Source organism: Vipera berus (assembly GCF_964194415.1).
Source record: "Vipera berus genome assembly, chromosome: 6".
NCBI lineage: Eukaryota > Metazoa > Chordata > Lepidosauria > Squamata > Viperidae > Vipera > Vipera berus.
The window spans coordinates 30,894,075-30,921,025 of NC_138208.1; the positions used below are offsets into that span (position 1 = coordinate 30,894,075).

General features: G+C 39.1%; 1 protein-coding gene across 6 annotated transcripts in view; it reads right to left on the reverse strand.

The window, feature by feature from the left end:
* FOXP2 (forkhead box P2) overlaps positions 1–26,951 on the reverse strand; it is a gene marked incomplete at both ends in the record, with an annotated part of 376,809 nt that overhangs the window by 115,599 nt on the left and 234,259 nt on the right. For 2 of the 6 annotated variants that reach the window (XM_081330288.1, XM_081330286.1), the window contains 3 exons: positions 7,320–7,479; positions 9,720–9,842; positions 14,069–14,206. In XM_081330288.1, the coding sequence (XP_081186414.1) occupies positions 7,320–7,479; positions 9,720–9,842; positions 14,069–14,206 (421 nt within the window). Of the gene's footprint in view, positions 1–7,319; positions 7,489–9,719; positions 9,843–14,068; positions 14,207–26,951 lie in introns of all 6 variants that reach the window. The other 4 variants (XM_081330287.1, XM_081330285.1, XM_081330284.1 and 1 more) reach the window with 3 other exon arrangements.

The window sequence follows — 26,951 nt, forward strand, 5'->3', positions numbered from 1 at the left end:
ACCCGATCTCCCACCGATAGTGGAGGCGTATCCCGTCTTGACCGATCAGCAAACCTTTTGTAATCGCCCTTGGCCTTCTCTAACTGACGTCGCACCAATCAATGGATTGCCTGTAACTCTGCCATGAAGTCGTTCACTGCCGGCTCCGGTGAGTCCACGGGAGAAAGGGGGGAAAACCGGGGGTGATATCCCACATTGGCCAAGAACGGTGTTATCTGTGTGGAGGTGTGCTGCAAATTGTTAAATGCAAACTCAGCTATGGCCAGATAGTCCACCCAATTGTTTTGCTGCAGATTGACATAGCAGCGCAGATATTGTTCCAGGATACCAATCACCTTCTCGGTTCCCCCATCAGTTTGAGGATGATGTGCGGACGAGAGGCAAATCTTGATATCCAACGCATGCATCAACTCCTGCCAGAAGCGGGCTGTAAACTGGGCCCCCCTATCAGAGACGACTCTATCAGGGAGGCCGTGCAGCCGAAACACCTGCTGAATGAATATACGACTAGTGGTGCGGGCTGACGGTAAGCCGCGACAGGGGATGAAGTGCGCCATCTTGGTCAGCATGTCCACCACCACATACACTGTCGTAAAACCAGAGGATGGGGGTAAATCCGTCAGAAAGGCCATGGACACAGCCCCCCAGGGTCTTTTGGGTGTCGGCAAAGGCTGCAGTAATCCAGGCGGGGCCCCTGTCACTGACTTGGCCTGCCTGCATGGGATGCAGGAGGTAACATAGGACTGGACGTCGTGTCAGACTCGGGGCCACCAGAAGGTATGGGAGACCAGGTTCAGGGTCTTGAAGAGGCCAAAATGCCCCGCCGCCGGGTTATCGTGACACTGGCTGAGGATGAGTCCCCTGAGTGGCCCTCCCGGAATGTAGAGCCGGTCACGATAATACAAGAGTCCATCCGTGACCGTCCAAGGAGAATCTGGCCCCACCTCCTCCTTCCGCTGAGCCACCCACACCTCCTGCTGCTGTGCCTCCCGGATCCGAGCCCGTATATCAATCGGCTCCCGCACCGCAGCAAAAGACTGTCCTGGGCAGAAGCTTGTCTTCCACTTGGGAATATTCGGGCTTCCTGGACAGAGCACCCGCTCTTTGATTGTGCCCGCTAGGTATGTACCAAACTCGGAAGTAAAACCTCACAAAGAAAAGAGACCACCGGATCTGGTGTTGGTTCAAATTCCGAGCGGTCTGCAGGCTTTCCAAATTCTTATGGTCCGTCCAGACCTCGATTTGATGCCGCGCTCCCTCCAGATGATGCCTCCAGGCCTCGAATGCCACTTTAATGGCCAGCAGCTCCTTCTCCCAGATTGTATAATTGCGCTCTGAAGGGTTCAGTTTTCGTGAATGGTACGCGCAAGGGAAGAGGGTACCGCTGGGCGTCGTTGCCTGGAGTAACACCGCCCCAATGGCAATGTCGGAGGCGTCCACCTCCACAACAAATGGCCGTTGCGGGTCAGGATGCTTCAAGATGGGCTCCTTCATGAAGGCTTCCTTCAAAGTCTGGAAAGCCTGTTGTTCTGGAGCGTTCCACTGGAACCGAGTCTTCTTCTGCAGGAGCCAGGTGAGGGGGGCTGTCAAGGCAGCAAACCCAGGGATGAAAGTTCGGTAATAGTTGGCGAACCCAAGAAGTCGCTGAACATCCTTCACGCGAGGCGGGGGTTGCCAACTCTGCAAAGACTCAACCTTACTCGGCTCCATGGCGATGCCCTCAGGAGAAATGCGGTGATCCAGGAAATCAATGGTCACCCGGTAGAACTGGCACTTCTCCAACTTGGCAAACAGCCGATGTTCTCGGAGTCGCTGCAGGACTTGATGGAGATGCTGATGGTGCACCTCATGCGATGGGGAGTAGATCAGGATGTCGTCCAAGTAGATCAGGACAAACTGATCCAACAAATCCCGGAAAATGTCGTTCATGAAATGTTGAAACACGGTGGGGACATTGGTCAGGCCAAACGGCATCACCGTGTACTCAAAATGTCCATAGCGAGTACCAAACACCGTCTTCCACTCATCACCTGACCGAACCCTGACAAGGTTGTAAGCTCCACGCAGGTCCAGTTTCATGAAGATCTTAGCCTCCCGGAGTCGGTCCAAGAGTTCGGGGATGAGGGGCAGCGGGTAACGATTGTGCACCGTGATGGCGTTGAGTTTCCTATAATCGCAGCAAAGCCGCAATTCGCCCGACTTCTTTTTGACGAAGAGCACGGGTGCAGACACTGGCGAGGACGAGGGCCGGATGAAACTGCGAGCCAAATTCTTCTCCAGAAAGTCCCGCAATGCAGCCAACTCGGGGTCCGACATGGAGTACAAACGCCCCACTGGGAGTGGCACATCAGGGACTAAATCAATGGGCCAGTCATAGGGCCTGTGCGGGGGTAGTTGATCCGCCTCTGTCTCACTGAATACATCAGCAAAGTCGGACAGTTCGGGAGTCAAGGAAACCCCTGGGGAACCCTCCACCTGGCCGGCACAGATATGGCGGGAGTGGTCCATGCACTGCAAGCTTGGAAAGGTGACCAAGTTCTGTGACCAATAGATCTGTGGGTCATGTGCCCGGAGCCATGCCAGTCCCAAGACCACGGGGAAGTGCAGATCTGAGGTGATATAGAACTGGATGGCCTCCACATGGGAACTGATGGCCATACATAATGGTTGCATGGCGGCCGTAATTGGCCCAGACAGGAGCACTCGACCATCGATAGTCTCCACTAACATGGGCGGATCCACCGGGCACTGGGGAACAGCCCATTTGGCCACAAATGCCATAAAATTTGTGGTGGCCCCAGAGTCAATTAAGGCATGGACTGGAATCCCCTCTGGCTTGCCAGGAAGGATCAGATGTGCCTCCAATATCAGATGCCATGGAGGTCCACAGGCAGCATCGGAAAGACGTCGCTCAGTGTTGTTGTGGGCCGCCTGATCTATCACACCGTCTAGATCGGGCTCGGGGCGTTTCCTGACAGAAAAGTAGGGGACTTTCTCAGGGCAGACTCTGTCACTGATGCCCGCTGTCGCTTCTTTGGGCAAAAAGCAGCCAAATGCCCAGGATCCCCACAGTAAAAACACACACACCCCCGATCGTCATCTGTTCATTTCAGTCACCGATAGACGAGACCTGGCGGCACCCAGCTCCATTGGCTCCTCCCTTTGAACTGGGGGCTCACACACAACAGGGGCGGCAGGGGTCTGTGGGGTGGCACGGCGACTCCTTTGCTGCTGCAACCGAGCATTGATCCGCAGGCAGAGATGGATCAGCCCATTCACGTCTGAAGGAATATCCACACGGGCCAGCTCATCCAACATCTCCTCCGACAATCCATCCTGGAAGGCATCCACAAGTGCAGCCTCATTCCAGGCGGAATCCTGGCTAAGCAGCCGAAAATCGCTGATATAGCCTCTGACCCTGCCTCAGAGCTTTCAGGCGTCGAGTAGCAGTCTGCGTCTTAATAGGGTCCTCATACATCAGATGCATATGATCACAAAACCCCACAAAGTTGTCCAACAATGTGCTAGGTTGAGCCAGCAGAGGCGTGCCCCAACGAGCTGCATCACCCGAAAGAAGGCTTAACACAAACCCCACCTTATCCCGGTCAGTGGGGAAATCAGCTGCTCTCACGCTGATAAAGAGCTGGCATTGTCCCAGGAAAGCAGGAAACAGTTCTGGATTGCCAGTAAATTTATCCGGCATCGCAACTTAGCATTTTCTCCTGGGTGGGGGTGATGGTGGGGGTGCAGAATGGACCTGAGCTTGCAGTTGAGCCACCTGAGCTGCCAGCAAAGTGAGTTGCTGGGTGAGCTGGGCATTCTCAGCATGTAGCTGCTCCATAATAATAGTAAGGGGTGGGAGGCTGAAGGCAAACTGTTCTGTACCAGCCTGCTACCGGCCCTACAGCAAAAGCAGGGACAACCCCTTTACAAATGGCAAGAGGCTGGAATAAAGCCTGCCAAATTTATTAACATAAAACAGAGCAAGACAAGACACCAACCATGAAACAGGAGCTATGAAACAGGAACTATCCAAGCGGTTGCCTTCAGCAAACCAGCCCTCCCACACATTCCCCTTAAATACAGTTCAGGGCGTGGCCTCTCTCTGCCTCCTTCCGAGGTGCCCCATTGCCTTCCTCTGTTTACTCCTGATTGACTGCCTCCTGCATCAGGCGTCCTTGAACAGGGCCAGCTGTGGGTCATCTTCATCCACACTGTCAGGCTCACACAGTTGGGTCTCCGTCGTGACCAGGTGGGAGGGGCCCGGCTGAGGGCTCTGCAGAGCCTCAAGGCCATCATCAGGAAGCTCTTCAACACCCCCTCCTCCTCCTCTGAGTCGTCCGACCCAACTGCCGAACCCACAGGCTGACCCTGAATCACAACAATCTCAGCCCCATATTTAATGGGATTTCCTTGCACATTTAATAAGCCATCCTCTTTCCATAAGGTGCCAAGGACAAGTACCACTCCAAAAGAAAATCTGCTATCAGTATAAATATTGACAACCACACCTTCTGGCAACTCCAAGGTTCTAGTCAAGGCAGTAAGTTCAGCTTTCTGAGCTGAAGCTCCAGCCAGGAGAGCTTCTGCTTCTACTACCTGAACTAAACTGACCACAGTGTTGTCAGTTTAAAACTGACATATAAAACTATCAGTACACACAGTACAGTCTGGATCCTCGAGGGGCTGATCAGTCAGATCTGGGTACCCACAAAACACTTCAGAAATGGTTTGAACACAATAATGTGCAATATCTTGTTTCAGTTGGCAAAGAAAGGTGGCCAAGTTAAATTGAGCCCTGCTTTACTGTAACTGAATGTATTATCTAGAAGAACTATTTGATATTTTTCCAAGTTACTTGCCATTGGCCAATAATCTCCCTTTGATTCAAGCAAATATTTTATGGAATGGGAGGTTTCAATAATGATGGTGATGCAAAATTTAATTATTTGGCAGCATTTCAACATTTAAACCAATCATCAGAGTTATTAGAATCCTGTTCAATATATTATAATCAATATAATATAATCCCCCCCTTCATACTTTGAGTACTGCGTAAAAGAATGATCAATTAGTATAGGATAAACAGTGACAGCATATGAGTGTTGTTTACTAGGGCAACACACTGACATGGAGGTAGACAAACAATGTATACAACGACAAAAGAAGAGTATTAGAAAGATGATAAAGAGCAAAGGCAGAAAAAATTCTTCAAGCCAGGAGTAAATGCTTTCTTGGAAAGCATAAAGAAGTTTTCCTCATCTGCAGGCCCAGAAAGAATGAGTAATTTTGGAAAGAGAGAAGGTTTTAGTCTCTTTTGCTTGGGAGAAATCAAGTACTTTATCTTGATTTTTTGAAGCTCAGTTTGAGAAGCTGAAAATTTGATGAATATCCTACCTAGTATATCTGGAGGAGCCACACATTTTAAACAATAGAACCATATTAAACCTCTATTTTTAAAAATGATAACTGAACATTTATGTAAGAATCTTCACATGAGATCAAACTCTTGCTTGTGCGTTTATATTAAAAGAAAAAAAATCATTGAAATCATAATATGACTCTTCACTAAATTCTCTAACACCCACAGTTAAATATTTCTCATTCTTGGAAGTTTCAAGCATAGTTATCCAAACATTGCTACTGAGATAAAATATTTAACCTAAAGCTAGACATGAGCAGTGGATCAACCTTTCTTCCTTCTTGAATTGCTGATCTGAGGAAAACCCTACCTGGAATATAAAATATGTGGTGGATTTGGTTTTTTTTTATTTTTAAATTGATATGTTTTGATTTTACTAGTTACCAACTTGAAGGGTGAGTTGCTGCTAATAGGGATAATTCAGTGGCTACCCATTCCAATTTCTTAGAGAATTGCATGTAATGTATGTTTTCCTGTGCCTTATAATAACAACGGGTGAGTACTTGCAATTTTCATTACTTCAAACTACATTTAATGGAGCAATGCAACTAGTTCATTTTGGGCCTTTTTTTTCTTTTTTGGTATTTTTTCTTTAAAAAGTATATAAATGTAAGCCAATAATAAAAATAATCACATCCTTTCCCACTGAATCATATATCTTTTAACCTGGACCAAAATGACCTACTTATACCTGGAAGGATTTGATCTCATTATAAATTTGAAGAACATGGATAAACTCATATGACTTTCATCTGCATTGATTTTATTGCCAAATGATGAAATGTTATGATTAACTAAAATTATTCAATTAATCAAAATTACCAGAATTCTGACCATTTGCAAAAATCTCATTTAATAACACTAAAGTTCTAAACAATGTCTGACTGTAAGTTTCATCTTAAGCTAAGTATTAATGTGCATTACATTTACACCCTTTAGGACAAAGATGTATGAAATGCACACACCTCTCAAAAAACAGTCCTCTCTATTGAATCTTAATTTTTCATGGGAGAATTATGAAATTTATGGAGTGTAATAAGTTGCTGTTGCATCTCCAAGGATATACATGTCTGCTGAGCTATAGTCATTTTTAATTCTTATGTTGTCAATAAACAGGAATGATTTATTAATCCATTCTGCAGTTGATTCCAGATTCCAATATAATCTGGCAAACATTCTGAGATTAAAATTATAGCAAAAGTAGAATATACTTGCTATTGGAAAGACTGCATCTATATTATCGCCATACAATGCAATGTAAAGGAGAAACACTATATTAGCAATAATTCTGATACTTCCATGGTAAAGAACAAAAGTATTTTACAACCCAAAGATGTAGCTTTCCTTTCCTTTCATAAATGTATGGTAAAAAAAACATTATGTCAAAAGTGGGAATGCAAAAGGATTCTATATTCAGTTAAAAAAACTGAATATACTATATATACAAAAACAAGCTCTCAGAATCTGCATATTCCCATCAGTTTCCATTCTATATCCCTGAGTTGTGATTACTAAAAAAACGGTGAATCATGGAAAATTGTTAAATTATTTTCAATCTTGGAAATAACAGAAAACGTGCTAAACAAATTGTAAAAATCCTGCTTTTACAGTTTGTTTTAAAATATCAATGATACCCCTTTTGTTTTTAATTAAATGGAACACAATTGTAAAAGTTTTCAGCATATAAAAATGAACTATTCCCAATCAGCATTCTTCTATAAAAGCTACACACTTAAAAATACCAAACACTGCTCATATGAACAGCCTCCTGAATAAAATAAATGAATTTTAAATATTTGAATAATCAAACTAAGTAAACATCTGAAATACTAAGTTGGAGATCATGATAAAGCTGCAAACAGAAGAAGCTGTGATCTAGAAATCAGTCATATCATACCTTGTGGCAATGACTGGACAGGAAGAGCAGGCTGGCCAGGAGGAATGGAAATGAGTCCCTGACGCTGAAGATTCAGCAGATGTTGCTGCTGTTGAAGTTGTTGCATTTGGAGGAGCTGCTGCTGGAAGACAAGCTGCTGGGCTGCTAACTGCTGCTGCTGTTGCTGCTGCTGCAAAACAGAAAAAATGTAACAAAGAATGGAAAAAGGCAAGATTCAGTCAACAACTGGTTTATTTTAGTGATTAAATAACAATAGCATTTGTAGAAATAGGGCTTTTTCTTAAAAAAAAGAAAGCTTGGTTTACAAATAATTAGATTTTAGTGGGAAAGATGATCTGCTTTTAGGACTCTTTTTTAGCAAAGTGTCAGAAGAAAGAAGACAACCACTTTTTCAACTTAAAGAACAAATGGATAAAATTCATGACATCTAAGTACAAATTTATCTTGGCTGAAGGTGTAATTCTTTATCTCAAACTTTAATTCAAAAGCAGTCTTATTTTTCCAGCTGAATAACTATGATCTGCAGTGGCCCGTAAAGGAAATCTCCAGTGATCTATTAGTAAACTGGGATGTAGCCTTCATTTTGCTAGCCTGTTAGTTTCTTTGCTGCTCTTGTTGGACTACATTAGGTCCCTAGCATTATATTCATGGTAAAGAAGGATTCTATTATAAAGGAAAAAGCTAACTTCCAATTTTGTGAGGCGTTACAAGACAAGACAGAGTTCTTTAGGCTCAGGAGGATACACGAATGTAGTCACACTTCAGAGAAAGACAAGCTGCTGTGGAAGACCTTTCTTTTTTTTTAGTTTGGAGAAGAGAAACTTCTGATGCGCTCATTGGAAAACCGACTGCATAATGGAGCAAGTTGTGTGGATTGCTCAGAGCCTCAGGAGAAATAAGGGAGCAATTTCTATTCTGTAGTTGATAGCTGTCTGAAATTCTATTTACAAATCCAAACAGAAACAATGCCTTGGGAGGTCAGAACTGGATGGTGCATGTTTGCATAATGGGCAGCTACTAGACAATGTCTAGGATACCTGCTGATTAATTTAACTACTTGAACATGTTTTGTTTGTATTATATTTATAGCTGATGCAGTTTGCTGACAGGTGCAAGCTAGGCCTGAGAAACTGGCTTGTCAGGTTGATTTATGAGCACATCAAACTGCAACTTTCTACTCACCATTCCAAACATACAGTAACAGTTCATTAATCAGAGTCTGTGACTTCAAAGTCTATGCCCATTTTTTTTACAATTTTCTACTAACCATTATCCATTTCTGAACTAGAGGTACACTTGAGTCATCTCTTTCTTATATCACAAAGAGAAGTTAAGTCTTTCATCAGTTCAAGCTTCCTTACATATATCAGTCAATCAGTACTTTGTTCACCACTGAATGGACACTGAAAGACAATAGAACTGGATGGCAAACTTCAGCCTCCATAACTGCAAACAAAAGAAGCTGTGACATTCTATTTCAATTGTTATTACTTTCATTGAATGTATTTAAGAACTGACCTTCAGGATGAAAGGGCTAAGGACTGTATCATTCTCATAGAAAGATTTAAATGAACTATTACAATCATAACCAGTGCTTTTTTTGTAAAAGAAAAAGGTGCCGGAACTCACACACGTCATACAACCCGCCTTGCCTACCCTATAAGGTTCCATCCAAAAAAGGTGCTGGAACTTCGTTCTGAGCGTTCTATGACAAAAAAAGCCCTGATCATAACCTTTATTATATAACCCAGTTCTTTAAAGTTTAAAATGCTGAAATACAAAATTATACAGAATCCATCATTTTACTGAATGAATATTCAGAGTACTCAATGTAAATATTATACCCAATATACAATCATTCTATATAACCTCCAATTTGTGTAATCTAAGTATTTATTCTATCATATTTATTCTATCTACTGTAGCAATCTATCTGATCATCTTACCAATTCTATGGGCCATTTCATGAAGTCAGGTTTGTCTTCTTGCAATGTTCCCCAAGGACATTTTTGCACAGAGAATGTCTTGTGTGAACCAGAATCTCCATGGATACAGCTGTCACTTCCTGGTGGTGATTTCTGCAATCACAGTACAGAGCATTTTTCCCAACCTCTTCAATTATTGAATTATCCTTAAGAAGCAAAATCTGTATCTAGAGATAGCTTAGTTCACCCAAGATATTCTCTATATGAATAATATCCTAAGGGGACATTATTTACACACAATATTGGCTACATGAGCGATTTTGGAATTGTTTCAATACCAACAGCTTCCTATAAAGATGACCTTAGCAAAAACAAACACCAAACAAAAATCAACATAATCAGAATAACTTATTCTTCTCCTCCCCAGCTGCCCTACTTGCAGAAATAATTTATTGATTAGTTATTTAGGCTCTACCTCTTTTGCTTGCTTTCCTGGAGGGTGCTGCTGCTGCTGCTGCTGCTGCTGTTGCTGTTGCTGCTGCAAAAGCTGAAGATGTAACTGCTCTTGTTGTTTCTTGTAAAATTCTTGAAGTTGTTGCTGAATAAATCATTTTGACTTTAATAAATAAAGGTAAAGTTTCACATATTATGTATCTCCTAAACTCTTCTAGATTGGCATGTGGCAAAGTAGTCGCTGAGCTATATCATAAAACAAAAAAAAATTGAAGATGCAAATCTATATTGACTTCTCTCCTCTTAAATCAATTCTGAAATATCCCAGTGCAGATTTCAAAGTATCCTAAAAAAGAGCATAGATCCATATTCTAGATCACAAACAACAAAGGCAAACTAATGCTTTTCTTCCTTCCTTCCTTCCTTCCTTCCTTCCTTCCTTCCTTCCTTCCTTCCTTCCTTCCTTCCTTCCTTCCTTCCTTCCTTCCTTCCTTCCTGCCATACCTAAATATAAACTTCCTCATATGTAATAAGAGTGCAGAGTTCAATAATCTGCCTGTGCAGGATTAGCAACATACCAGATGTATAGCAAAATGTTATTTCAGTGTAATTTCTATGAAACCACATTTCTTGTTTAAACATTCTGAAAATAAACATATTTTCATCATGATAATTAATTATATTCCTCTTAAGTTTAGTTAAAAGTGATAATAGATATTGTAATGATATGTGACAATATTGTTCTTTGGTTTTCAATCAAAGGTATCAGGGATTCTTGACTTTCATTCCAGATTTACTCCTCTCCAGTGCTTTTTTTCTAAAAAAAAAAGGTGCTGGAACTCTCATCTTGGCGGGTGCAGGAGGCGGGGGGGGGGCGGTGCTACTGCAGTCACAGGTGTGAAGGGTGTTGGCGGCGGGCTCCCCTCCCTGGGGCCGGAGCCGGCAGGGCTGGTGCTGTGGGAGCAGCAGAGCCCACTCTATACGGTGGGGCTGCGCAATGCGGGCAGCGGAGGCGGTGCGGGCCAGGCGATGTTTTAATCTTATGATTTTAAAAATATATTTTTTCTATTGTAAGTTTCCCCCAAACCTTGCCATGTGGATTGCATACAAATATTATATAATTGGCAAATAAATGATTTGGATGAGGGGATAGATGGGGAACTCATCAAATTTTCAGACAACACCAAGCTGGCAGGAATAGCCAATACTCCAGAAGATAGGCTTAAGATACAGGAGGATCTGGACAGACTCGAACACTGGGCACTATCTAACAAAATGAAATGCAATTGTGAAAAAAGTAAGGTTTTACATTTAGGCAGGAAAAGTCAAATAAACAGGTATAGTATAGGTGGTACCTTGCTCAATAGTAGTAACTGTGAGAGAGATCTCAGAGTCCTAGTGGACAATCACTTAAATATGAGCCAGCAGTGTGCTGCAGCTGCCAAAAAAGCCAACACAGTGCTAGGCTGCACTAACAGAGGGATAGAATCAAGATCACGTGAAGTACTAATACCACTTTACAATGCCTTGGTAAGGCCACACCTGGAATATTGCATCCAGTTTTGGTCACCACGATGTAAAAAAGATGTCGAGACTCTAGAAAGAGTACAGAGAAGAGCAACAAAGATGATTGGGGGACTGGAGGCTAAAACATATAGGGAACAGTTGCTGGAATTGGGTATGTGTAGTTTAATGAAGAGGACGGTGAGGGGTGACATGATAGCAGTGTTCCAATATCTCAGGGGCTGCCACAAAGAAGAGGGAGTCAAGCTATTCTCCAAAGCACCTGAAAGCAGGACAAGAAGCAATGGATGGAAACTAGTCAAGGAGAGAAGCAACCAAGAACTAAGGAGAAATTTCCTGACAGTTAGAACAACTAACCAGTGGAACAACCTGCCTCCAGATGTGGTGAATGCTCCAACACTGGAAGTTTTTAAGAAGAGACTGGCCAGCCATTTGCCTGAAATGGTATAGGGTTTCCTGCCTGAGCAGGGGGTTGGACTAGATGACCTCCAAGGTCCCTTCCAACTTCTTCTTCTTCTTCTTCTTTCTTCTTCTTCTTCTTCTTCTTCTTCTTCTTCTTCTTCTTCTTCTTCTTCTTCTTCTTCTTCTTCTTCTTCTTCTTCTTCTTCTTCTTCTATTATTATTATTATTATTATTATTATTATTATTATTGTTGTTGTTGTTATTATTATTATTATTATTATTATTATTGTTATTATTATTATTATTATTATTGTTGTTGTTATTATTATTATTATTATTATTATTATTATTGTTGTTGTTATTATTATTATTATTATTATTATTATTATTATTATTATTATTATTATTATTATTATTATTATTATTATTATTATTATCTTGTAGAAAGGAAAGGCCCACACTGATAAATTAAAAATCTTTGTGGTCTGCAAAGGAATGCTGGTGGGCTAATCAATGATTTGGTGACTAGAGGAGCATCTACAGTGTTGGAGCTTGTGGTCATGGTAGGCCATAGAGGCACTAGGCAACATGACTTTCAGGGCAGTGGTGATGATTTCATTACTTTTTTAAAAAAAGTCTGTGCTCTGTCCAAGGGTGCTTGGTAGGCTGCATGTACAGGCCTGGTCTAGAATTTATTTTGGAGCATTCAACTATCTAGAGCAGGCATGTCAAACTTATTTTGTTTGAGGCAACTTTTTATAAAAGAATTGCCATTAATTTGTTTTAATAAAATTAATTTAAATCAATTTTTCACTTGATTTCAAATTCAATGAAAGATTTTTTTTTTAGTACAATTGCCAAATGCAATAAACTGGTTTTAGGTATATGTTACTGGAAGGAAAAAGCAATCCCTGTTGCGTTACTGATCCCAGAGAAACATTTGCCATAGTTATGGATGAGAAATATTGGTTGCAACGTTGGCATTTCTGGATGTAATACAGATATTTTGGACTTATTTTTGTTTCTTTGCATGTTTGATATTTTTAAAAAGGCATATGCTACTGACTACGCTTATGCACATATGCAACATGATCACTGCTTGTCCAAAATTTTACTATACAGATAATACCCCCAGAAATTATTTTAGCCTTTTTAATAAATGTTGTTATTGATGTTAAGCTCACCAGGGAAAACATCATATATTGTTATGTAAATTCTAGGTTAATTATTTAAAGACTGAAAGTGCAACATAACTAGATTCTAAATAATCTATTTTTCAAAACACACAACAGTCCAAAGAGTAAAAGTAAAGTCCAAATTAAGAATATTTCATTCTTAAGAATTGTTTAGATTCAAAATAGTTTTCAAGAGTGTACAAAAGATACTATTTTCTTTCTAGAATCAGCTAAATTAGACATATTACATTGAGAAAAATGTTTCTCATTTATTTCCTGTTACCTTTGATTTCATTGCAGAGATGTTAACATAAGAAATAGATTATTTTGTTATTTAATTTTACCTTCCAAAAGACAGAAGCAGATGAAAAATGTGAGGTTCTTTCATGTTGGCTTTTGTGAATTAGCTGTTTTAGATTCTAAAAGTTTAGTTCCTAAAGAAGTAATCCTGTAAATAATTTTAATGTCCTCCTCTAGTGCAGGCTCTTTTATGACTCAAGGACTTCAACTCCCAGAATTCCTGAGCCAGCATGGCTCAGCTTGGAAACCTCTCCCTTTCCCCTCAGCATGGCTGGCTCAGGATTTCTGGGAGTTGAAGTTTACGAGTCATAAAAAAGAGCCAAGATTGCTAGCCCTGCAATAGGCTTAGGAAAACCAATAAGGGAGCTGTTTGTTTGTTTGTTTGTTTGTTTTGAAAAAAAAAGTTCTGGAACACCGTTCTGAGCGTTCTATGAGAAAAAAAGCCCTGCTTCTCTCATTCTAACTTCTCTTTCCATTTGATTAAAAAAACTAGGTTCAAATTGCTAACATCATATAATTTTAAAGCAACTATGATCTTAAAGTATATTTACATTATTTGTTCAACTGATCACTCATAAAATACTTAAGTTCTTGAACATTTCAACATTGAAATAAACATTGGTTTATTTCAGGATTATTGTGGGGGAAAAGGAGGAGGAAGATGTACTCTATTAGCTACAATTGTCACCTTGAGATATTTATGAACAATAATAAAAGTGGGATAAAAAATTAAAATGCCCTCTTCACACTCCACTTGCCATTGTTATTCCTGAACTAGATATTAAAGTTGTATTCAAAGTTGCAGAATCAATTCTCTAGATCCTTGAAATGTTTTAGACTAAGAAATTTGTCATAGATTTACATTATTTCTTTGTATAAGAGCAAACATATGATCTCTCACTAGCAAGTAAGGCTGATTATATAATAAGCTGGAACACTGTTAATTATCCAAAGAAATATCCAACATTACCTGCTGTAACATAACTGCTTGCTGTTGTTGAAGAAGTGCTTGGAGCTGCTGAGGAGACAAAACTTGTTGTTGAAGAATCTGTTGCATTTGCTGAGGGGTGATCACTTGGGGAGTCATCATGGCCACTGATACAGGAACCTATAGAAGAAAGATTGGATATATATTTTTTTCCTTCTTAACACCTGAGTAGAATATTTAATAAACATTTTTCCCTAAGTGCAAACTATTTGTTCCATATAATTCTATGATACAATAACTTGTCCATGGATATATTGTAACTATTATTCTCTTTAACTATTACTTTACTTTGAAGGCTAGAAGTGCCACAGATGTGTAGCCTGACACATACTTAGACTATCTACTCATTCAGTTGCCTAGTTGAAAATAATCAAACTCTGAAGGTGTGTCCTGTTTGTTCCATAGCCTGTTTCATCCTAGTAATTATCATTACCAGGTAAGGTACATGGTCCATGTTTCATTTAGAACTTTCCTCTTATTGTTTAAAATTTACAAATTAGAATAATATTTTGGCAGATGTATGAAAATAAAATGATATTTAGCATTCTTGTAACTTTTTTCCTGTTTTTAAAAAATTACATAATATCTACCCAGTGGTTCTCAGTCTTTTTTTCACCACACCCCTTTTAAATAACTCGAGATTTAAATCATAACATTTCTTCAAGCCTTTGTGGACCCCCTGTGACGGTTTTATGGACCCCCAGGGGTCTGCACACCACAGGCTGAGAATTATTGGTCTATTGTATCAATTACACTATAGTAACAACAGTTAATTTTGATTTTACAGCTGGGCCATTAGACCTGGGTTGCAAAAATCCAAATAACCCTTATATGGCATCCAAGATATCTTTGCAGTATCAGTGGTCATCAGGAATTTTGTAGCCCAGGTATGGTGGTTGTACCATATAACTTCTTAAATGTTTTGTTCCAACATTTCATAAATGCTGACCATCTCTGTAATGTTAGAGTGGCAGATTTTATATTGCTCAAGTAAATTTGTTTAACTGCTTTGATTTTATATTTAAATTGAACACTGGATATTTAAATATTCATATCTCACATCTTTAACCCATTGATTGCATTATATCTTTATATTTACTTACAATACACAGCAAGCATATTACTACTCTTGAAAAAAAAACAACCACAGCTCTAGTTCCTTAGCAAATGATGCAACTTATTTCATGACAAAAAATTATAAAGTTCCATGGTTCTTATAATTACAACCCCCAATAATATAGAATGGGATCAGAGTAATATGAAATGTTAACATTATTTCTTTATTTAGCAATCAAATTTGTATAGGCATCCATCTCACTAAAGGCAACTTTGGGTGGTGCACAGCCAAGATAAACGGTTTTATGTATATTAAAGATAAAATAATATAAAAACAGCAAATTCAGATATAAAAAACTGTAATAACAAAATAACCTAAAAATCCAAACGACAATCAAAGTGAATGGAAAACTGAAAAATGGCTCTAACCATGGAGCCATCTACCGTATTTTCCGGCGTATAAGATGACTGGGCGTATAAGACGACCCCCTACATTTCCTGTTAAATTATAGGGTTTGGGCTATACTCGCCGTATAAGACTACCCCTCTTCCAACGCACACCAAATAAAAATTAAAAAACATCAGATTTGATTTTAATATGGTAATTTTAATTCAAATGCTTATGACATGCAGGTGCTTAGTAGGAAAACTGTCACTTATAAACATAAGGCTGTTTGTCATCAAACATGTAAACATAAAACAGTGCAAGTGGATTAAATAATAATAATAATAATAATAATAATAATAATAATAATAATAATAATAATAATAATAATAATAATAATAAGAAGAAGAAGAAGAAGAAGAAGAAGAAGAAGAAGAAGAAGAAGTAGTTGGAAGGGACCTTGGAGGTCATCTAGTCCAACCCCCTGCTCAGGCACGAAACCCTATACCATTTCAGACAAATGGCTGTCCAGTCTCTTCTTAAAAACTTCCAGTGTTGGAGCATTCACCACTTCTGGAGGCAGGTTGTTCCACTGGTTAATTGTTCTAACTGTCAGGAAGTTTCTCCTTAGTTCTAGGTTGCTTCTCTCCTTGACTAGTTTCCATCCATTGCTTCTTGTCCTGCTTTCAGGTGCTTTGGAGAATAGCTTGGCAGCCCCTGAGATATTGGATCACTGCTATCATGTCACCCCTCACCCTTCTCTTCGTTAAGCTACACATACCCAATTCCAGCAACCGTTCCCTATTTTCCTAATTCACTTTTTCACTTTTCCTAATTCACTCTAAAGCTTTCCCTGTGCAGAGCCTTAAGTAACACCAGCTGCCTGCAATTAGTGCAGGTTCGCATCCCACCAGGCTCAAGGTTGAGTCAGCTTTCCATCCTTCCAAGGTAGGTAAAATGAGGACCCAGATTGTTGGGGGCAATAAGCTGACTTTGTAATAATGCTGCTTGGGGGGGGGGTAAAAGCCCTAATAAACAGGCATATACACAGAATGAAGGCTATTGCTAAGCACATTGATTTGTGCTTTAAATTGTAAGCCACCCTGAGTCTTCGGAGAAGGGCAGGATATAAATGGGATTTTTTTAAAAAAGACCAAATGGGAGATCCGCTCCAGGTTTTCCAGCCAGCCCGCCCAGTTCCTGAGTCAAATGTGTCCTTAGAGCTAAGCCGCTGCTCTGGCTGCTGCCTTCCCCACCTGCCTTTCAAGTAGGGATATACTACAGCTGCTCTTCAACTTTAGAAGGAAAGACACCCAGACCCCAGCCTGTAAAAAATCACAGACTGCAGCTTCTTCTCCAATTGGTCCCGCTTTCCCTGAGCAGACTAAATGGAAGATCCGCTCCAGGTTTTCCAGCCAGCCCTGTCCCTAAATTTTCAGCACCCGGCGTATAAGACGACCCCTGACTTTTGAGAAGATTTTCATGGGTTAAAAAGTAGTCTTATATGCCAGAAACTACGGTAGTCAGGTCTCTGCTCTCGTGGGTTTTGAGAGCCTTTCAGAATATCAAAAGGGATGGGGCTAATCTAATTTCAGGAGAAAGGATGTTTCCTAAAAGGGATGCCTCATAATATGAAGCAACATTCATCACATATTATAGTAGAGAAAAGGGAAACTGGGTGGACTAATAATATTTTTATAAACAGTTTATAGTTTGAGTCACACCCTCTCGTGTTAATTGGTAAGAAAAAATCTGTGAGACAAATGGAAATTCTGTTATTGTCTGTTTTAAAACAATAAACCTTTAGTTTAAGTAAAATAGGACTTCACTGCAGTAGTTTATAATGACCCTAATATATATAAAAATTGGCTGTTCTTCTTGGCACCAACAGAGTTTGCTATTAATTGTATGTTAAGATCCATAATTCACCTCAATAAATTACACTCTTTACTCAATGTTATTTTTACTCAAAAGTCTCACTTTGTTTAATAGGACTTAACTTCCAGTTATATATGCATAGACGCCTTAAAACGAGAGACAGGCTAAGCATCTTTAAATATGGATTTAACTTTGACTCTCTTTTCAATGGTGATCTGTTTTTTTAAGACCTCAGAACTGTGGCACTCTAATTCTAGACACATCCGATTTTATCAGGCTCAAAAGTTTACATTTCACATGTCTTGTGAATTATTGCTAGATATTTTTAATGTCCCCTTCATGGATTACTGCCTTGTCGTGGCGAAGGGGCTTGCGTAATTCAATGAAGCTATGAGCTATGCCGTGCAGGGCCACCCAAGACGGACAGGTCATAGCTGAGAGTTCTGACAAAACATGATCCACTGGAGAAGGAAATGGCAACCCACTCCAGTATCTTTGCCATGAAAACCCTATGGACAGTACCAAAAGGCAAAACGATATGACGCTGGAAGATGAGCCCCTCAGGTCGGAAGGCGTCCAATATGCTACTGGGGAAGAGCAGAGGGCTAGTACTAGTAGCGCCAGAAAGAATGAAGCGACTGGGCCAAAGCCGAAAGGACGCTCAGCTGTGGATGTGTCTGGTGGTGAAAGGAAAGTCCGATGCTGTAAAGATTATTTCTCCATAGGAACCTGGAATGTAAGATCCATGAATCAAGGAAAGCTGTACGTGGTCAAACAAGAGATGACAAGACTGAACATCGACATCTTAGGTATCAGCGAACTAAAATGGACAGGAATGGGTGAATTTAATTCAGATGACCATCAGGTATACTACTGCGGGCAAGAATCCCTCAGAAGAAATGGAGTAGCCTTCATAGTTAATAAAAGAGTAGGAAAATCAATACTGGGATACAATCCTCAAAATGACAGAATGATCTCAGTTCGAATCCAAGGGAAACCATTCAATATCACAGTAGTCCAAGTCTATGCCCCAACCACCAGTGCTGAAGAGGATGAAATTGACCGGTTCTATGAAGCCCTACAGCACCTTATAGAAGTAACACCAAAAAATGATGTCCTTATCATCATGGGGGATTGGAATGCTAAAGTAGGAAGCCAAAAGATAACTGGAATAACAGGCAAGTTTGGCCTTGGAGTACAAAATGAAGCAGGGCACAGGCTGATAGAATTTTGACAAGAGAATACGATGGTCATAGCAAACACTCTTTTCCAACAACCCAAGAGATGGCTCTACACATGGACATCACCAGATGGTCAACACAGAAATCAGATTGACTATATGCTCTGCAGCCAAAGATGGAGAAGCTCTATACAGTCGGTAAAAACAAGACCAGGAGCTGACTGTGGCTCAGACCATGAGCTTCTCCTTGCAAAGTTTAGGCTTAAACTGAAGAAAGTATGGAAAAGCACTAGGCCACTCAGGTACGAATTAAATCATATCCCTGTTGAATATACAGTAGAGGTGACAAATAGATTTAAGGAATTAGATCTGATAGACAGAGTGCCTGAAGAACTATGGACAGAGGTTCGCGACATTGTACAACAGGTAGCAACCAAAACCATCCCAAAGAAAAAGAAATGCAAGAAAGCAAAATGGCTGTCTGAGGAAACTTTGCAAATAGCTGAGGAAAGGAGGAAAGCGAAAGGCAAGGGAGAAAAACATAGATATGCCCAATTGAATGCAGAATTCCAGAGAATAGCTAGAAGAGATAAGAATGCCTTCTTAAATGAACAGTGCAAAGAAATAGAAGAAAACAATAGAATAGGGAGGACCAGAGATCTTTTCAAGAAAATTGGAGAGATGAAGGGAACATTCCATGCAAAAATGGGCATGATAAAGGACCAAAATGGTAGGGACCTAACAGAGGCAGAAGAGATTAAGAAGAGGTGGCAAAATTACACAGAAGAACTATACAAGAATGAGCTTAACGTCCCAGATAATCACAATGAGGTGGTCACTGACCTCGAGCCAGACATCCTAGAATGTGAAGTGAAGTGGGCCTTAGAAAAGCTGAGCAACAACAAAGCTAGTGGAGGTGACAGTATTCCAGCTGAGCTATTCAAAATCTTAAAAGACAGTGCAGTAAAAGTGCTACACTCAATTTGCCAGCAAATTTGGAAAACTCAACAGTGGCCACAGGATTGGAAAAGATCAGTTTACATTCCAATTCCAAAGAAAGGCAGTGCCAAAGAATGTTCAAACTATCGCACCGTTGCACTCATTTCTCATGCTAGTAAAGTCATGCTTAAAATCCTACAAGCTAGACTTCAGCAGTATGTGGATCGAGAACTACCAGAAGTACAGGCAGGATTTCGAAGAGGCAGAGGAACTAGAGATCAAATTGCTAACATACGCTGGATCATGGAGAAAGCTAGGGAGTTCCAGAAAAACATCTACTTCTGCTTCATTGACTATGCTAAAGCCTTTGATTGTGTGGATCATAACAAACTGTGGCAAGTTCTTAAAGAGATGGGAGTACCAGACCATCTTATTTGTCTCTTGAGAAACCTATATGCGGGTCAAGAAGCAACAGTGAGAACTGGACACGGAACCACTGATTGGTTCAAAATTGGGAAAGGAGTCCAGCAAGGCTGTATACTGTCACCCTGCCTATTTAACTTATATGCAGAGCACATCATGAGAAAGGCAGGGCTAGATGAATCAAAAGTTGGAATTAAGATTGCTGGAAGAAATATCAACAACCTAAGATACGCAGATGATACCACTCTAATGGCAGAAAGTGAAGAAGAACTAAAGAGCCTCTTGTTGCGGGTGAAGAAGGAGAGTGCAAAACTTGGGTTGAAACTTAACATTAAGAAAACCAAGATCATGGCCTCTGGCCCTCTCAATTCCTGGCAAATAGATGGGGAAGAAATGGAGGTAGTGACAGATTTTGTTTTCCTGGGCTCCAAGATCACTGCAGATGGGGACTGTAGCCAAGAAATTAAAAGACGCTTGCTCCTGGGGAGGAAAGCCATGGCAAATCTAGACAGCACACTAAAAAGCAGAGACATCACCCTGTCAACAAAAGTGCGTATAGTCAAGGCTATGGTCTTCCCAGTTGCAATGTATGGCAGTGAAAGCTGGACCATAAGAAAGGCTGAGCGCCAAAGAATTGAAGCCTTTGAGCTATGGTGCTGGAGAAGACTCCTGCGAGTCCCTTGGACTGCAAGGCGATCAAACCGGTCAGTCCTAGAGGAGATCAACCCTGACTGCTCTTTAGAAGGCCAGATCCTGAAGCTAAAACTCAAATACTTTGGCCACCTAATGAGAAGGAAGGACTCACTGGAGAAGAGCCTAATGCTGGGAAAGATTGAGGGCAATAGAAGAAGGGGACGACAGAGAATGAGGTGGTTGGATGGAGTCACTGAAACAGTAGGCGTGAGCTTAGATGGACTCCAGAAGATGGTAGAGGACAGGAAGGCCTGGAGGAACATTGTCCATAGGGTCGCGATGGGCCGGACACGACTTCGCAACTAACAACAACAACAAATCTTTAATGTTGGGTAGGATAAATGAGCATTTAAAAATAGATGATTACATGGTAGGCTTTCAACACGGTACAATCAATCATCTTATAAAATGTCATAATACTACAAAAACAAATGGATAAAAAATCCAGACTTTTTCTCAAAGTATAAAAATACATGTGTATAAACCTGCTGTAAATGATCTTTAGACAATATAGATGTTTAGATGAAAACCTATCTCTGTTCTTACATTCTTAAAATAAAGAAATCATGAGAACAGAAAGAACTCTGAAATAAAAGTTGATGCTACAGCAAAATATATATTGCAGCAACAATTCTCTAAGGGCTAATGTGTCTAATTTGATCCTTTTAGAAGTAACTGTGCTAAAATGAAGAAAGCAATGTTTATTCCTTCATGCAAGAAATAACTTGTAATATAAGGTGTAAGTGTAGTAGCATACTTTTTATATTGTAAGAAAGTATTTATTTCTTTAAGAATTTATAACTTTCCTAAGGCTATAGCAAATTCAAGATAGCATAAAGATTAAACTAGAAAATACCACAAAAAATTAACATTTTAACAAGGTTATAAATGTCTTGCTTACTTACAGCTGTTGCAAATGCAACTAGACAGAGAAAACTGTCCTACATATTCTTACGCACATTCTGGTCCTACTAAGCATATTAATGTACTACAATCTCAATAAATTGTTCTCATATATAAAATAAAGCAAATTTACATTAAGACTGGATTCAAGGGCTGCATCAAGCTTTTCTTTCTTTTTTATTTTTATTGAAAAGTTTTATAAAAAGTTACAAAATTATCCCCTTCCCAACCCCCCCTAAACCCCCCTCCCCCACTTCCCAAAGCTGGTTACAGAGTGACAAATATATAGTAATCATAATCTAACTAACATTAATCAACTATATAAAAAACCAAATACATAATACACTTTAACCCGCCTTTAACATAATTACCAACACTCTAAAATACCCAACTTCTAAAAAATTTTTTTAAATTATAACAATAACAATCTAAAATTTACTCATAAGCTAAATGGAACTTTTTAGTCCCATATTTTTTCTGAATATAATCTATCCATCTTCTCCAAACCGAAATGTATCTCTCTTGTGAATGATCTTTCAAGTAAGCAGAAATCTTAGCCATTTCTGCTAGATTCGACACTTTAAGCGTCCACTCCTCTATAGTAGGCAGACAATCCTTCTTCCAATATTGCCCTACCAATAACCTCGCAGCTGTTATCAAATTCAACATCAAATTAATTTCTTTAGTGTCACAGTCTGTAATAACACCCAATAAAAATAACTGTGGAGTAAACTTTATCTTTCTCTTAAAAATCTTTTGAATATTCCACCAAATTTTAATCCAAAAAGCTTTTATATTTCTACAAGTCCACCAATTATGAAAATAAGTAGCATCCAAACTACCACATCTCCAACATTTGGGCTGTAAATTAGAATACATACAAGACAACTTTTTAGGATCCAAATGCCATCTATAAAACATTTTATAAAAAATTTCTCTTAAGTTTTGGGCTTGAGTAAATTTTACATTTCTAACCCAAATTACCTCCCACACATCCAGTGGAATCGGTTCTTGAATATTTTGAGCCCACTTTACCATGCAATCTTTCACCAATTCCATTTCCAAGTCCAATTCTATTAAAGCATTATAAATTATCTTTATGTGCGCTCGAGTTTGATCTTTGATCTGTTTTACCAAATTTTCATCCATCAGCGTCAAACCAACCTTCTGGTCTAACTTCCACCTGACTTGCAATTGAGTATACTGAAACCAAGACTGTACAATATTTTCTTGTTTTAACTCGGCTAGCGACCTTAGTTGCCAGTGACTCCCTTCCAATCTAAGTAATTGCTTATAAGAAATAATATCCAAATTCACACCCATAGATACCCCCTCTATTGCGTGTCCAGGAATCCCCCAAATTGGTATTTTATAATTTAACTTATAATAATACTTTTTCCAAACACACAATAAAGCACTTCTTAAAATGTGAGATTTAAAAGCCTTATCAACTTTATCATAAATCAAATATGCATGCCACCCATATAATAAATCCCATCCCTCGAGATAAAGTATACTTTTATTAGTTAAATTAAGCCAATCACTAACCAATGTTAAAACCACTGCATCATAATATAATTTCAAATTAGGCACCTTAAGTCCTCCTCTTTCCCAAGCATCATGTAAAATCTTAAGTTTAACTCTCGGTTTTTTCCCCGCCCAGATAAATTTATTAATACCCTTCTGCCACTCATCCAAGTTAGCATCTTTTTTCAAAATAGGTATCATTTGAAACAGAAAGAGAAACTTTGGTAAAACATTCATTTTAACAGCTGCAATTTTTCCCAACAAAGATAATAAGCTTTTCAATGCATATTGAAATCAATTCCAATGATTTATGATTTTGATGATTATACAAGACAGATTATAGGAAAAAAATCATGATACAACTTTAGAGATAGTAATTAAAATGTAATTATACTTACATTGTACTTTATAACTGCTATAAAGAATATTGGGAACTACTTCTCTATGTCTTTACATCTTTTTTTATATTTTGCTCTTTTCCCCATTTTCTTCTATTTCCTTTTCTTTTAGCTTTTTCTGCTTTTTCTTCTTTCTTTACATTTTCTGTTCTAATTAAGTTTGTTATAGTTATTATTCCTAAAAAATATGTTTGTGTGTGAGAAAGAGAAATGGTAGGTCACAATTCTAAACATGAGTAGGGCCAGGAATTTTTTATTTTTATTTTTTGGGTGGGGTTGCCTCTTGACTTTCTCCAAATTTTGTTTCTCCAGCATAAATCTGTGACATTAAGTTTAATTTTACCTAGAATGTTACTTCTATCTCAAACAATTACTATATTGACAACTAACATAGCATTTAAGAAATGGCAAAAAGATATTTTCAAATTTGTTTGGCAAGGCAAGAAACAGAAAATTCATACTAATTGCTCTAGGATACTAAAGAAAGAGAGCTAGTATTATCAGATTTGAAGTTGTATTTTGCAGCTTGCTGTTTTGTGTAGATGAAAGAATGGGTAATTTTGTCATGTTGTTGATGTTAGTTGCGAAGTCATGTCCAACCCATCGCAACCCCATGGACAATGTTCCTCCAGGCCTTCCTGTCCTCTACCATCTTCTGGAATCCATTTAGGCTCATGCCTACTGCTTCAGTGACTCCATCCAGCCACCTCATTCTCTGTCGTCCCCTTCTTCTCTTGCCCTCAACCTTTCCCAGAATTAGGCTCTTCTCCAGTGAGTCCTTCCTTCTCATTAGGTGGCCAAAGTATTTGAGTTTCAACTTCAGAATCTGGCCTTCTAAAGAGCAGTCAGGGTTGATCTCCTCTAGGACTGACCAGTTTGATCACCTTGCAGTCCAAGGGACTTGCAGGAGTCTTCTCCAGCACCATAGTTCAAAGGCTTCAATTCTTTTCTTATGGTCCAACTTTCACAGCCATACATTGCAACTGGGAAGACCATAGCCTTGACTATACACACTTTTGTTGGCAGGGTGATGTCTCTGCTTTTTAGTGTGTTGTCTAGATTTGCCATGGCTTTCCTCCCCTGGGGAATTTGTCATACCTCATATCTATTTGTGATATGACAAACCTAACGTTAATGTAAATTTTTTTAAAAAAATATTTTACTAGACATGTCCTACTGAGAATTTGGAATACATATAAAGCAAGACTCTTTCCTAAAATACCTTTATGGTTGTCATTCCAAGAAATCTTTTTCAGAAGAGAAATCACAGTTAAGTAAAAATGATTAACTTACATTGATATACTGTCTTTCTCTCAAGGGACCTTACATTAACAACAAGAGATGATCTCTAATTGGAAAGATACACACACACAAACACATACACACACATAAACACAAAAACACAGATTTGGTTCTCCATTATTTTATCTAATGGAAAGATTTAAATTTGACAAAAAGAACTGACTTTGAAAATGGTAGGAGTAGGACTGAATTTGATGTGGAATTGTGTACAAATGATGATCATATTATTGCTAAGATGTATAAACATTTATTGAAAATGTAAACAAAGGATGAGAAAGTTCAATACTATCATTAGGCAAAAAATTGAATACAACATATAATTGGACCAATGGGAGAATATGTTGAAGAAATTTATGTGAATTATAATCTTAAAGAGAACTTCTATAATATATCATTGATATTTGAACGAGATAAATTGTAAAAAATTTATAATGGTATTTAAAATACTCATTCTAAATGAAATCAAATTGAAGGAACATGTTTTCGTCTTTGGTAGACATGAAATAAACCTAGAAAATATGGGAACCAAATCTGTATTTTGATTCAGAGGATCTTTAAAGGTAAACATACATTTGAAACCAGAGGTTTTTCTTTTGGGGTCAACAGACAAGCAAAATAAAAGATCTTATAGAACTTTGTTTTATATATGATAACAGCAGCAAAACATTTGTAGCACAAATGTGGGAAGCCTTACAAACACCTACATTGGAATTAAATGGATGGAATTGGCGGAGATGGCAAAATTGACAGGAATAGAATAGAATAGAATAGAATAGAATAGAATAGAATAGAATAGAATAGAATAGAATAGAATAGAATAGAATAGAATAGAATAGAATAGAATAGAATGGAATGGAATGGAATGGAATGGAATGGAATGGAATGGAATGGAATAGAGCTTGAAGGGACTTTCCAGTGTTGCGGCAGCCAAAAAAGCCAATGCAATCCTAAATTGCATTAACAGAGGGATTCAATCAAGATCACATGAGGTACTAATACCACTCTATAAAGCCTTAGTAAGACCACACCTAGAATACTGCAACCAATGTTGGTCTCTACACTATAAAAAAGTTGCTGAGACTCTAGAAAAAGTGCAGAGAAGAGCAACAAGATGATTAGGGGACTGGAGGAAATATCTCAGTTCTGCAAGACCTCTGCAGCTGAGAGATTGAATCCATAGCTTGGTTTTCAGCTGCATAGGCCTTCCAGAAAGGCCTGACTGCAAAATGCAGGCCGCAATGTAGCTGCAGAATGAAGCTTCTCCTTTTGCTGTAGAAGAAGTGGACCGGCTGGGCAGGGTTGTTGGTGCTGGAGATGAGTAAGACATCCCCCCAAAATAAGACCTGGTGCCTCTTTTGGAGGCCAAAAAAAAAAGACCCGGTCTTATTTTTGGGGAAACATGGTATGTGTATTTAAAGTATATGTGCATTTTTTTGCCTCCAAAAGAAGCACCAAGACTTATTTTCGGATTGGTTCTCTCCTTGATTAGTTTCCATCAATTGCTTCTTGTCCTGCCTTCAGATGGTTTGGAGAACAGATTGACCCCCTCCTCCTTGTGGCAGCCCCGCAAATATTGGAATATTGCTATCATGTCACCTCTACTTTTTATTAAACTAAACATACCCATTTCCTGCAACTGTTCTTCATATCTTTTAGCCTCCAGTCCCAATAGCCTCCAATTTGATGCATACATGTGTCTGTATTCTCCAGAACCCTCATTATACAATTATTGAAACAGCCTTTTGTTTTTGGTGTGTGCTTTTCCCAAAAACCAGGACTTATTTTCAGGGTAGGTCTTTCCTTCCTTCCTTCCTTCCTTCCTTCCTTCCTTCCTTCCTTCCTTCCTTCCTTCCTTCCTTCCTTCCTTCTTTCCTTCATTAGACTTTTCAATAATAATGAATCTATGTCTTTTATTCTGATGGGAAATCTTGCAACAGGGGCAAAACATGTTCTTAATATTAACTGGAATTGTATAGACATTTTAAAAAGATTGTATCTTTGTATCTTGTGCTCTGTATAATAATGGACATTTTTGCTAATGTGTTATATGAGGATGATAAAATTTCCAATCTACTGTACATCAGGATCCCATGCATGATCTTTTTGATGTTGGAAAAGCAGAAATACTGCATATATTCCATTTGTCTGAATGTACATTGGCTACAGTTCAAAACCATACAT